The 12351-nt window shown below is 38.6% G+C and overlaps 1 protein-coding gene across 3 annotated transcripts in view; it reads right to left on the reverse strand.

Moving 5' to 3' along the window:
* The window catches only part of LPCAT1 (lysophosphatidylcholine acyltransferase 1), a 67856-nt gene that overhangs the window by 11143 nt on the left and 44362 nt on the right, over positions 1-12351 (reverse strand). For all 3 annotated transcript variants that reach the window (XM_032119580.1, XM_032119570.1, XM_032119587.1), the window contains 3 exons: positions 7993-8146; positions 7016-7114; positions 2975-3113 (listed from right to left, as the gene is read on the reverse strand). In XM_032119580.1, coding sequence (XP_031975471.1) covers positions 2975-3113; positions 7016-7114; positions 7993-8146 — 392 coding nt within the window. The remainder of the gene's footprint in view (positions 1-2974; positions 3114-7015; positions 7115-7992; positions 8147-12351) is intronic.

Here is a 12351-nt window from a genome sequence, read left to right on the forward strand (position 1 = left end):
TATTTTTTCAGAAAATAAATTCAGAAAAATCCCTTGAAGCAGTTGTTCACACAGTTACAATAGTTTATATCCAAATTTTCATCCTGATAATTATGTGAGGATCCATCCCCCAATGTTTTAGCAGTAATGGATCTAAATGAAAAACCTCTGTTTTCAGGGAGCACTGAATTGAACAGGGTAACATTTTAGATAGATCTCAGTAAGCTGACATTTTGGGTCCTGCTGAAATAAGTCCTGAAGATATTAAGGAATATTTATCAAAGTTGTACTCAGCAGAGTGTAATGAAAAGTGCTTGGAATCCCATTTGCTTCATTCATCAGAAATGTGAAACAAGGTGATGTAGAAAGAACCAGCTGTTCCAGCATTACTTCTAATCACAGAAGAGCTCAAACTGAAAGCAACTGTGAAGCACTAGACTGAAGGAAAGATTACCTCAGTCTAACTTGGGGAGGAAGGTGATTTTGCTTCTACCTCCACTAAGAGCAAAGAGACATAAAGAAAGAAAGAATCCAAAGTGGAGCTAAGACTCACGTCTGTATCTTTGTATTAAGTATGCATATGCACTGCAAGAACTTCAAGAGGTTTTTATCCTACCCTTGAAACACCCTCCTACTACTTGCTGCTCCTCCTGGAAGCTCTGTGTTCATCTCTGATTGTTCATCCATGCAGATACTCCAAATATGGCCACTTCCCCTTTTTTTCTGGTTACAGCAAGCCAGGCAGTCTTCAGAACACTTTCACAGTCTGAATTGTCTATCAAGAGCTGGTAGAGCGTTTCCTAGAATTTGAGATGCCCTCCTAGAGAACCTATTCAGACTCTCCATAATCATGCCTTAAGACTGATAAATCTTGCCTCTGTCTATATTAGACTAAAAGGATAAGCTTTGCAATCAAAGTGCATCTGAACAACTAAGCCAGCTGCACACTGCTCAAGAGAACTGATACACAGATCTTTGGCGACCAGTGTACTTTCAAATGCAAGAAAAATCCAGATTTCCAACAATTCAGACTCCTGATTACCAATCTAGTTACACAATCTTGATTTTGCTACTGGTTATTCTGTTTACCTGCAACCTGAGCTTTTCCTTTGGGATGAGATCTGTGGCTTCAAAGACTCTGCCGTGTATGCAGCAATTTAGGTTTGATACTTTTATCTTTCGTTCTTACAAGTAAGACTTGACTTACTTCTCCTGCTTTAAATTCCAACACCCTAGAAAGAAGATTGTCAGTAGACCTCTGCTGTGTGTATCCAAAGTAACATCAGTTCCAACAGATTCAATGTTTTGATTTCTCAGAACTTGTCTGGACAATATCTTCAGAACCGTGTAGTCTTCAAGTTTTTTCACCTCTCCTTTCTAGTAAGTAAGTGCAACAAATTGAGCATGTGTGAAGTTCCACATAATCTCAGGAAAGGCAAGAGGTTGAATATTTGTGGCAGGAACTTTCAAGACAGAAATGCAATACCAAAAGTTTATTTGCAACTTCTAATTCTCTAATCTAATAAATTGGATATTTATTCTCACTATTAAACTTCCAGATATGTTAAAATGACATGTTTCTATTATAAAATGAGCACTTCTCTCAGAAAAAACGCTAAGGAAAGTTTCAAAGAAATTATGTGAACACCATGCTACTATCTACTTTGTGTTGCCTCACAAAAGACTATTCTTGACTACAGGAAATAAAATGGTGAAAATGAGAGCCAAGCACTCCAGTGGCCACTGCTGTGGCTTGGTGGTCCAGATTTTCTTGTGATGGGAACATATGAGGACCACTTAGGGAAGAAGTGCAGATTAACTGCAACTATTGAAGATGAATATTAAAATACTAGTTCTTTGGTAACTCACACGACCTTCTCTGAGTTCACTTGTACATGACTACAAATTTAGCTATTCTCAAACAATGAAATGTGCTAAAATTAGAGTTCTGCCATGCTTACCAGCTAAAGATTTGTGCTGATATTTTTGAAGCTGGTGACTGGGAGGTGGGGAGAAGAGCTGAGTTGGGTATGAGTTGGAAAACACAGAGCAACAGTGATAGGCAGGAAGAAGGCAATGGGCAGGATGGATGTGGAAATACTGGGGATGTGACAGATGAGAGGCACAGAAAGGAACAGGGTAGGGCATCAGGAACCAAGGAGAGGAGACACAGTCAGGAAATAAGGAAAGGTCAGTGGCAATGACACTCATTTCAGTAACTAAAATATTTTTGTATTTGAAGATTTACATGCATATTGTATGATTGAAACACAGTAACTACTAGTGTAGAAACTATGATTTACTAACACTGATGCATTAATTTGTAAGATTTTTACAAATTAAATACGTACTGATTATCCTGAGGAAAAAACAATTGGAACAGGGTATGTCATAAGCACCTCTACTGGAAATACATAATATGTTGGCTGTCAACAACTCAGTTCATACTTAAATAATACAACTAAATTTAGAACCTTACTGCATAAAACAAAGAATCTGAAGTAACACACAAGTACTCTGACTCCCAGCACAATCTATTCACTCAGGTCTCAATTTTTCAAATTCACCTTTCTCGCCTCCGTTCCACCTACATTACAGACTACATAATAGGCAGCCTGGTTAACCCCCTCTTTTTCTGCTCCCAGACATAAGATACAAAACAACAGGACAGAGCTAAGGTAGCTTCCTTTAAAACTACATATCCACACACATGGAAGTCACAGAACAGAATATGCTGAACGAGCTAATCCTTGTATTATGTGACTTGATGTGTAAGGGAAAACCGAAAACATGCAAACACGGTATTTGATACCAAAGGTGAAACTAATTTTTAAAATGTAAATTTACTCTGTTTGCAGTGCTTTTATCAGTACTGAAGTCAATAAGCCAACTAAAAAAGGTAGAGTTTAATAGAAATGCAACTTCTTTGTTTATCAACGTGAGTGCAGGCAACTTAGACATTTTGTGCCAGTTCAGATGCAGTTAGAATACTTACCATATGTAATCTTTCCTTTTTCGTCTTCATCTACAGCCCTAAAAAGATGTGTAACATCAATCTGTGACACACCCATGGCAGTCTTCAGAATATGAGCTAAATCCTCTTCTGTTATAGTTCCGCTTTCTGACTGGTACAGCTATAAATCAAGACAGCAAGATAAATCATTGCAAAGCTGAATGCCAACTCCTAGAAACAGCACTACATTGAAGTAAAGCGAAATAAAAATTTGGTATTAGAAATTCTAGTCATTCTCAGACTGATGTGATATATCAAGGATTTCAGATTAGTCTGGGTAAAAGATATCATCATCAGTTCACCTGTGTATGCTTAGAAAGTAAAGCTTGTTATATTCAGAAGAAAGTCCTATGTTTACATGCCTAACCACTGGAATTACAGTGATACTCAGTGACAAGACTATCAATCACTAACAAGTTTTGCAAATATATAAATGAGAATAATATTCAGTCCATTAAGCTACATGTCTAAACTCCAAGACAGTCTGTGGTATCGAGAGATATATTTAGGTCAGCTTAAATCAGATACCATTTCCACTTGGTCAGATGTAAAACTCAAGATTCCTTTGACCAAAATCCAAAAGCCAGTTGGCATAAAATGCCTGTATCTAAATGGTATTAATCAGGAGAATCCTACCCCATACATCAGTGATGGGCATATAATTTTCTACAAGTATTTATTCTAGAAAACAAGAATTTGCATAATCTTACATCCTAAAAAGTTACCTCACAGAAGGAGTTAGTTTTACTACTGACAGATTGATAACTAAGAATAATTGTTCATAGTCTCATTCCATCTTTGCATATGTGCAGTTTTTCCCTGAGAAATGGACCTGAATACTTCAAAACATCTGTACGAAATACAGCTTCATTAAGCTTCCTTAAGATAACTCAATTTGCCTGTACAATGTAAAGCGAGAGAGAAGAGTTTTTGAAACATTCCTGTCTCCTTTTCAAGCATGGTAACACTGCAAACATCAAACAATGTAAAAAGTGCTGTTTTGGAAACTTCCTTTTCATTTCTCTACATCATCGAGAAGGTGGGAACTGATGAGATTGAACAAAACAGGCATAAGTATGTATTTTTCACACAAGCAGAAGCTGTTGTCATGAGGTAGCACACCTCAGTGGAATAAAAATATTGAAGTTCCATGGAAGACAACATATGCTCAAATCAGGAATCGTGCCTTTACCCCCCCAGCACCTAACCTGCACAGTGTTTCACAGGAATAGGGGAAAGGACAAGACATTTCTTAAATAAAACCTGCTACCTTTTGACAGAACAAGCAGTCAGGTAGTACTGGGTGGTCAGGTTCATGAACACCATATTGACAAGATCTACAACAGCCTTTCGTTTCTTTAGCAGTTCAGAAGGGAAGGTGTAGCACTTACACCGGAGTGCAGCTCTTAGTCCAAACCCCCTGCCAAGGCAGGGTCACCTAGAGCAGGGTGCACAGGAGTGCATCCAGGTGGGTTTGGAATGTGTCTAGAGAGGGAGACTCCACAACCTCCCTGGGAAGCATGTTCCAGTGCTCTGCCACCCTCAACATAAATAAGTCTTCTTCATATTGAGGTGGAACTTATTGTGATTTAGTTTATGGCCACTGCTCCTCATCCTGTTGCTGGGCACAACTGAAAAGAGTCTGGCACCATTGTCTTGACACCCACCTTTGAGATATTTACATGCATTAATGAGATCCTCTCTCAGTCTTCTCTTCTCTAGACTAAACAGTCCCCTCATCATCTTTGTGGCCTCCACAGGACTCTCTCCAGTAGCTCCTCATCTTCCTTGTACTGAGGAGCCCAGAACTGGACACAGCTCTCCAGATGTGGCCCCACTAGAGCTGAATAGAGGGGAAGCATCACCTCCCTCCACCTGCTGGCCACACTGTTCCCAGTGCACCCCAGCATCCCACTGGCCCCCTGGCCACAAGGGCCCTGCTGGCTCATTGTCAGCCTGTCATCCACCAAGACTCCAGGTGCTTCTCTGCAGAGCTGCTCTCCAGTAGGTCAGACCCCAGCCTGTGCTGGTACTTGGGGCTATTCCTCCCCAGGTGCAGAACCCTGCACTGGCCTGCACTTGCTGAACCTGATTGGGTTTCTCCCCATCAAACCCTCTAGCCTGTGAAGATCCCACTGAATGGCAGCACAGCCCTCAGGTGTATCTCTCACGCCCCCCACTTCCGTATCAACTCCATATAATGATACTATTTTTCAAGTTCTTCAGTCATATACTAAACACTCTCACTTCTAAAACGTGTAGCTATGTGAAATGTTGCACTTTTTCTGAAAGCAAATGACAGCAAAAAGTAGCAGGAGGCAGAGGACAGCACCTGTTCAAAGTCATACACTCATGAACTGGCTAGATCCTTCAACGGGTCCAGGTAAGCTGTGTGAATATCTTACTGTATGTGAAGTCAGGACAGGAGGTAGGAATGGATTAAAATGGCTCTTTCTTTTTTTTTTTTTTTTTCTTAGAACGAGCAAAATTTCCTCAGCTTGAGACTTTTCGTAACTCTTCCAATCATCACTAGTAGGATAAAATGAGCCAAACCTGTTTTCCCTGGCTGAGTACTTCTTAATACACACATAAAGCTTCTTTGCAGTTTATATTTTGTAATTAACAAAGTAACTCAAAATTATGTATTATGAGTTGGAGAATGAAACAGATAAGGAAGAACAGAAATTTTCCTAAGAAACAGTTTTATTAACTTCAAATGCTTCCAGAAAGAAAATAACCACCCTATCTGAGCTTTTCTTCCTCTCAAATGATAAAATGATATTGCACATTATGAAACATGACAGCTAAATTAAAAAAAAGAACTCCCCAAAGCCCCCTTTACGTTTACTTCAAATTTGTTCATTTTAGTATGAAGACATGGAGCTGACCAAACAGCACCTGACTATTTCTCTGTGCCATTTCATAGCTGAAGTAGATGAAGTCAGGACAGAGACCTTTCTGTCAGCTTTTCCCTCAGAAGAAGTAGATAACAGCAGCTACTAGTGGCAGATTTCCCACAATATTTGTAGGAACCAATAATTTTTGCTCTTTCCTCCTTTGCCAAATTTATTGGATTCTGGCCGAAGGGTAAGAATGATACATGTGAACACTAAGCATTCACAGGAGCCTCATTTCTTCAGCAAGACGTAGTTGAAGTCGTCATGCTGAAGAACCTGAACACAACTACACAGAAAAGAAGGCTGCAATGTAGCACCATGCAATTGAATGCTCTCAGCTCCATGCATTCACTAGTGAAGACAGCATCAAGACTTAGCACTTCTCAGTTTCAGTAACACTGAAGACCATGTGAATTCAAGGCAAAGAGAGAAGATGATGCAGGATGCAGCATGTTGAAACAGTAATATTAAAGAAATTAATTGAAAATTAATACATCGAGGTGTCAGAAACCCATTGGTTAAGCATTGCTGCTGTCACTTTCCCAAAAAGCTTGCATTAACAATCTATGGTGATGCTATGACAAACCACTGAGGCTAGAGCAAGATCAGGAGCACTTCTGGGAAGCATCAAGTCTGGACAAAGACTTCACGACCACCACACAAACATGGTAAGACTAAGAGGGAAGAAAATCTTTACAAGAAGGAAAAAAGGAGATTAAAAAAAATACTCTATTAACATGTAGGAAAAATTTAAAAAATACTTTATTAACTTGAAAAATTAGATTTGGTTGAAACATTCTAAGAGTAGTAAGTACAACTCAACAGCCGGTTTGTTTAGAGGAATCAATACCAAGGACTTGAGGTTTGAGACTTAATTTGCTGAAAAGGATTCTAGCAGAATTCTACAAAGAAAAATTTCAAACAGCAAGCTTCCATAATTTTACACAACTCACACTTGAAATGCATTCCCTGTTAATGTGAACTCTTAATCTAATTTTCCATTAGTACCGTTTTAAAATGTAATTAAGTATTAAAAGGGAATGTGGAAACTTCTATTGAGTCTAACGCCAGTATTAACAATTTCTAAAAATAAGTAAACTACATAGAGCAAAAAAATGCTGCTTACCTGAAATGCCAACTGAATTGTTTCCAGAGTTTTGGATGGCTTACAGACAACTGACAGAGCAATGACAAATTCCCGAATGTCAATTACACCATCTTCATTCTGTGAAGGAAAACCTCCCCTCAAAACAGTGCAGTTTGTCTGAGAATTTTCGTAACTAACAGTTGCTAAAAATACAGAATATTCAGAAAGATTTTTACATGTGCCACAACAAAAAAGCCAGTCTCACTGAAATGAAATCACATGAGGACAAGAACCTGGGTGAAAGCCCTGCAGGTCCTTCTCAGAGTCTCAGTCAAAAGTCATAGTTTAAGTATTCTTGGAAGACAGTGCTGCTTCTGTCACCCTTCACTTGCATATTTAAGATTTTTTCCATTAAACCATCTGAATTACTGGGCTGAAATTAAAACCAGAGAACCAGAGGACAACACACCCTAATTTAAGCCCTGAATACATGACATCTGCTCCAAGAGAGAACACTGTGGACATATCCACCTCCTGGTCCAGACAGCACCTCATCCTGACAAAGATAATCATCATTTCTCCATTCTGACTGATTGCCAGAGGAATGAAAAACTGCTTCATTTGCCAAGATCCTTCAGGTTTCGGGCACTGTAGAAGAACAAGTTTATTTATATTTATTTATATTTGTTTACACGGTAAATGAAATATCAGCTACCAGACACTGCATTCAGCTGCAATGAGCAGCAGCAGAGATCTCGCCTGACCCTTTCTTCCTCTTCATATTTTGCATCTAGAAAAAAACAGGTTTTGTCCAGCTGATACTCCTTTTAAGTTCTACCTGAAGGAATGCTTTATTTAGCTGATATGTGCCCTTACCTTGCTGAAAGGGAAGTGCAGCAAGCAAATACTATGAAGTGCTCAGAATAAGACCTCAGTGAATTCGATTGAAACAGAAGTAGGCTAAAGTAGAGTTTACCAAAAGTAATAAAATTTTAAAACTTAATATTGCTTCTTACCTCATCAAAAAGTGCAAACATACTTTCTAATGTCTGAGAAATTGGAAATTCCAAGTAGGCTGAAAATTCTTTAAGATCAACCTTTTCTTTCTTCATTTTCATGGCACTTGCAGCATATTTATCAAGATCATCTTCAAGTTTTTCTGGCTTCAGCCTATAAAGCGTATTATTTTTGCAGATTTTAAAAATCAACCCAGTTTTAACAATACATATTTCAAAATATCAAATGAAACAATGGATGATAATGGTGTAAAGCATTACAAAGTCTGGATTAAGAATTATTACACAACTTTATTATAAAATACTATATTTCTGTAATTTTAAAGCTCCCATTAGTTCTCAAACTGTTTTAAGAATTACTGCAAGGGCTTAAGAACCCGGGACAAACTCACGTCCTTCAGTCTACCTTGGTTATAAGCCGTATGTGTAAGCAGTTCAACAGGAAGAAACACAGTCTAGAACTAGCTAGTAAATTCCAAGCATGGAGAACGAGGTGGAATTTAAGTCACCTGAATATGGCTGTATTGTAGGACAGTAACACAAACAAATTATGTTTCCAAATTCACTAATGTCACTGAACAGGAAGGATATGATGCATCTTGCCTTTAAAAAAAAAGATCAGGGATTACATAATAGTGATTTATACTGTTAATCCTGTTTGTCAGTCCTCATTTATCACATTCAGTCTTTAGCTGGACACCATTATGAGGTAATGGTAACCCAAACAAAATTCTAGCAGTTCATACAGCTACAGCATTTCCTCAGTCCTTCCCATTGCAAAGCCATACCTTGAATGCTGAATGAACAGCTTTATACTTATGCAGATATCTACTGCGTGGTTGTTGGTTAGTTTTTTTCCTAAGTCAAGCTTCCTGTTTTGGCTTTGCAAAAGAAAACAAACACAAAAACCAAACAAAAAAACCCCTACCAAATAATCTTACTATGAATAAAATAAATGGTGCTGCAGTATGATGCAAGGAAAAGTAACTTTTCCTTGTAATACAACATCAAGCAAATCTTGATCTACCCTCCTCTGAACTGATTGAGGGTAACTTGGGCATCCAAACTTCCCACTCTGAAGGCAAAAGCTGCCAGCAAAATCTTCTACAGTGTCCTTCTGCAGTTGCCTGTTTTGCTGTTTGCTGCTGCAGACAAGGAAAAGTAGTTATTCACACAACTCAGAAGCTTACACCAGAACTGTTCCCAGACTGCAGCTGGGACTCCTCAGCAGCTTCCTCTCAGTTACAAGAATGAATAAAATGCTTAATATCAGCATTCTGAGGAGCTTCTGAAAAAAGATAAGAGCATTTCTGCTAGGAAGATTATCTGATATACCAGCTCCAGAACTTGATCACTTGCTGTAGTGACCCTTCCTAAACCTCATGACTTTTAAGTAAAAATACAACTCTCATGTTGTCTGTCATGACCTATACTGACTTACCAATATGTACTAACTAAACAATTCCAAGACCTGTATTTCTGAATTATAAGACTTGAACAAGCAAGAATTCTTCCAGAAACCCATGGCTCCTATAGAACATTCACAAGTTCTCCATCCTAGCATTAAAGCACCTATCTTAAGAATTAGTCCTAGACAGTACAAAAGAGTGAGACACCCCTCTGCAAACATTCATTTTCCATGATCAAGTAGAAAAGTAGAAGGAACAAAACCAAAAAGAGTCCATAGAGGATTTGAGACACACACAGAACTCAGCTTCTCACATGCAGGATTACATGCAAGAAGTGTCCACTGATAATACATCCCAGAGCAGTAGCTGAAATGGATTTTAACTGTAGCATGAGGACAGCTGGCATCTAAATCCTTGAGATAAGCCCCCACTGACGCAGAATATGTAGTGTAACATTTGTCTCTAAATCAAAGAGATTTTGTTTGCAATGAAGTGTCTCAAAATTCACCTTCTAGAACTGAGGGAGTACTCATCTGGTGAACAGCACTCAAGACTTGCAAGATCTTCACCAGTAATTAAGTTTGAAAAGCTAAAGAAGCTTGAAGGCAAAACCTTGTATGGGAAGTAACATGGCTCACCACAAATCTTACAGGCATCTTGTGGTTTGTGTTTTATAAATACAGAAAGAGATGCGAGGCAATCTCAAAAGCAGTATGTGGATCAGTGAGGCAAACTGTTTCAACTTGAGTGTGACTTCATTGTGCTTCTGGTAATCCAAGGTGGGCTCACTTCCCTCTAGCTCTTCAAAATCAGAAAGTAATTAATATGTTGATGACCATAAGCTGCTCAACTGAAGTCTTCTGAAGCCAAGCACAAATCTCATAATAAGTTCTGAACCAATGTGAAAAGGTTTGAATGTCCCAATTCCTTTACAGTTGTTACTTTTATCCCAATGGAGACCATAAATTCTAGAAAGCCAAAGCAAATGTCTTTCCTCATGAAATCGTGGTTGTTGGCTCAATGGTTTCCATGCAGGATCTAGGCTTTATGATATATAAAATTATTTGCTGTTGTGGTGTTTTGCTTCATTTTTTAGGTCAGTGCACATTAGAAAGGGAACAAGAAGTATTCCCGAGTCCATGAAGAGGGAAAGGACATTTTTCAAGATTAACAGCCCTGGACATTAAATTCTTCACAGCACACTTCACAAGAAAAAACAGATCCCTGAAGGTAGAATATTTTACAGCATAATTATCACTATTTTTAGCAAGTAAGCTAGTTTTAGCTGTATTTGACTATTTGAAGACAAGCTCATTTCTTGCATGCGGGGAACCTGCAAAAACCTTCTAGTGTCTCAGAGAGCTGAAAGAACAGCTGGATCTTGTAGCTAGCTACTGTAAACTGCAAGCACAGGAAAACATGCCCTAAGCCAGAAAAGCACAATACATTCAGTTTTATGTTTGCTGATGTACTTCTGTGCAACTTCTTGCCATAATGGAGCATATATATTGAAAAATTGCAAAACTGACCTTGAATACTCTTGGCACACCCTGCCTTGATCCACAAAAGCAGGGGCTGCCATGGTTGGTATTTGCTGTCATGCCTGATCCATGATCACCTCCTGTAGTGGAGAGTATTGCTTTTATCACAAACAGAGACTGTAAACATCCTCCAGAGGTTTTTTCCCTTGTCATAGATGACCTCTGAGTACTCTGAAGTTACAGCACTGGTAGGTAGATGTGTTCTGCCTACAGTCTGGACCACCATTTCAGGCACACACGGAGAGTAGAATTCTGCATTGTAGTCTGGATGGTAAAGGCTGCTGAGCAAGAATAGAAAGGCACCAGCCTATGAGGTTCTTGCAGATCTTGGTAGCCTACAGCTGCATGGCCTAAAAGGATCCTCACGGTCAACTTGAGGAAGTAATATTGGGAATTAGAACAAACAGAAGCTTGAAACAATAGGAGCAAATCAATTCAAATCAGAACTCAAGGATCTCCTTGCAGGCAACTACCAAGATACTACTTCTAAGAAGTGTCTCATAAAAAGACAGAGACTAGACTTAATTAACTGTATTAACACTTCCTGAAGGAGGAGATACCCAAAGAAGTCTTAGTAAGGCACAAAATCCAAACAAGATTTAATGTCCAGAACATGGCAATAGATCCAGTTCAAGTAAAAACAGAGATTCACTTTAAACAGTGGGGTAATTAATTACAGAATAAATCATCAAATGAAGCAGAGGATTTGCAATGTATGAAAAAAAAATATGAAAGCAATAACATAGACTGCACATAGCTTAGCAATCAGCTTGTTGGTCAGACAAATTATCAGACTGAAGAGAAACACGACTGCTTGAGGACTAATGAATGCACAATTTGAGAAGGTAAGTCTATGATCAATTGATCTCACTGATAAGGCAGTCATTTTATCACAGAGTGTGGTGTACAGCTCTGTTAACAGAGCCTGAGCTCTTCCTTAGATGAAGCATGAGAACTCTCTGCTATGCCTGCATGGATTCTGGACTGGATCCCATCCAGCTGAGCACAGACTAAGCAAATTTTACAGACAATGAAAATGAATCCTGTAGACACATAATGTACACAGAAGTAACTCTTCAGTGTAGCAAACTGAGGTGTAAGTTGATTTCAAAACATCTAAACCACAAAGAACTCTGAATTTGTCTTGCTATAGAAATCTTCTAAAACTGGACATTATCTCGAAGGTACATCATTGCTCAAAAACAAGTACTAAGACTGGATGAAAAACCCATTGGATAAAATTTACTGTTCCAGTTATTTAGGGATGTAAGTGGATGATCTTAATGCCTCCCTGGCCTCAAAACCTTTGAATAAACAGCAAAATGACTACATTATTATCAAACATGCATTAGAGATGAAGTCACATTACAATCTTCATCCAATTGTGCCAGAAAAATACCATCATAATA

The sequence above is a fragment of the Corvus moneduloides genome, chromosome 1 (assembly GCF_009650955.1).
Source record: "Corvus moneduloides isolate bCorMon1 chromosome 1, bCorMon1.pri, whole genome shotgun sequence".
Classification (NCBI taxonomy): domain Eukaryota; kingdom Metazoa; phylum Chordata; class Aves; order Passeriformes; family Corvidae; genus Corvus; species Corvus moneduloides.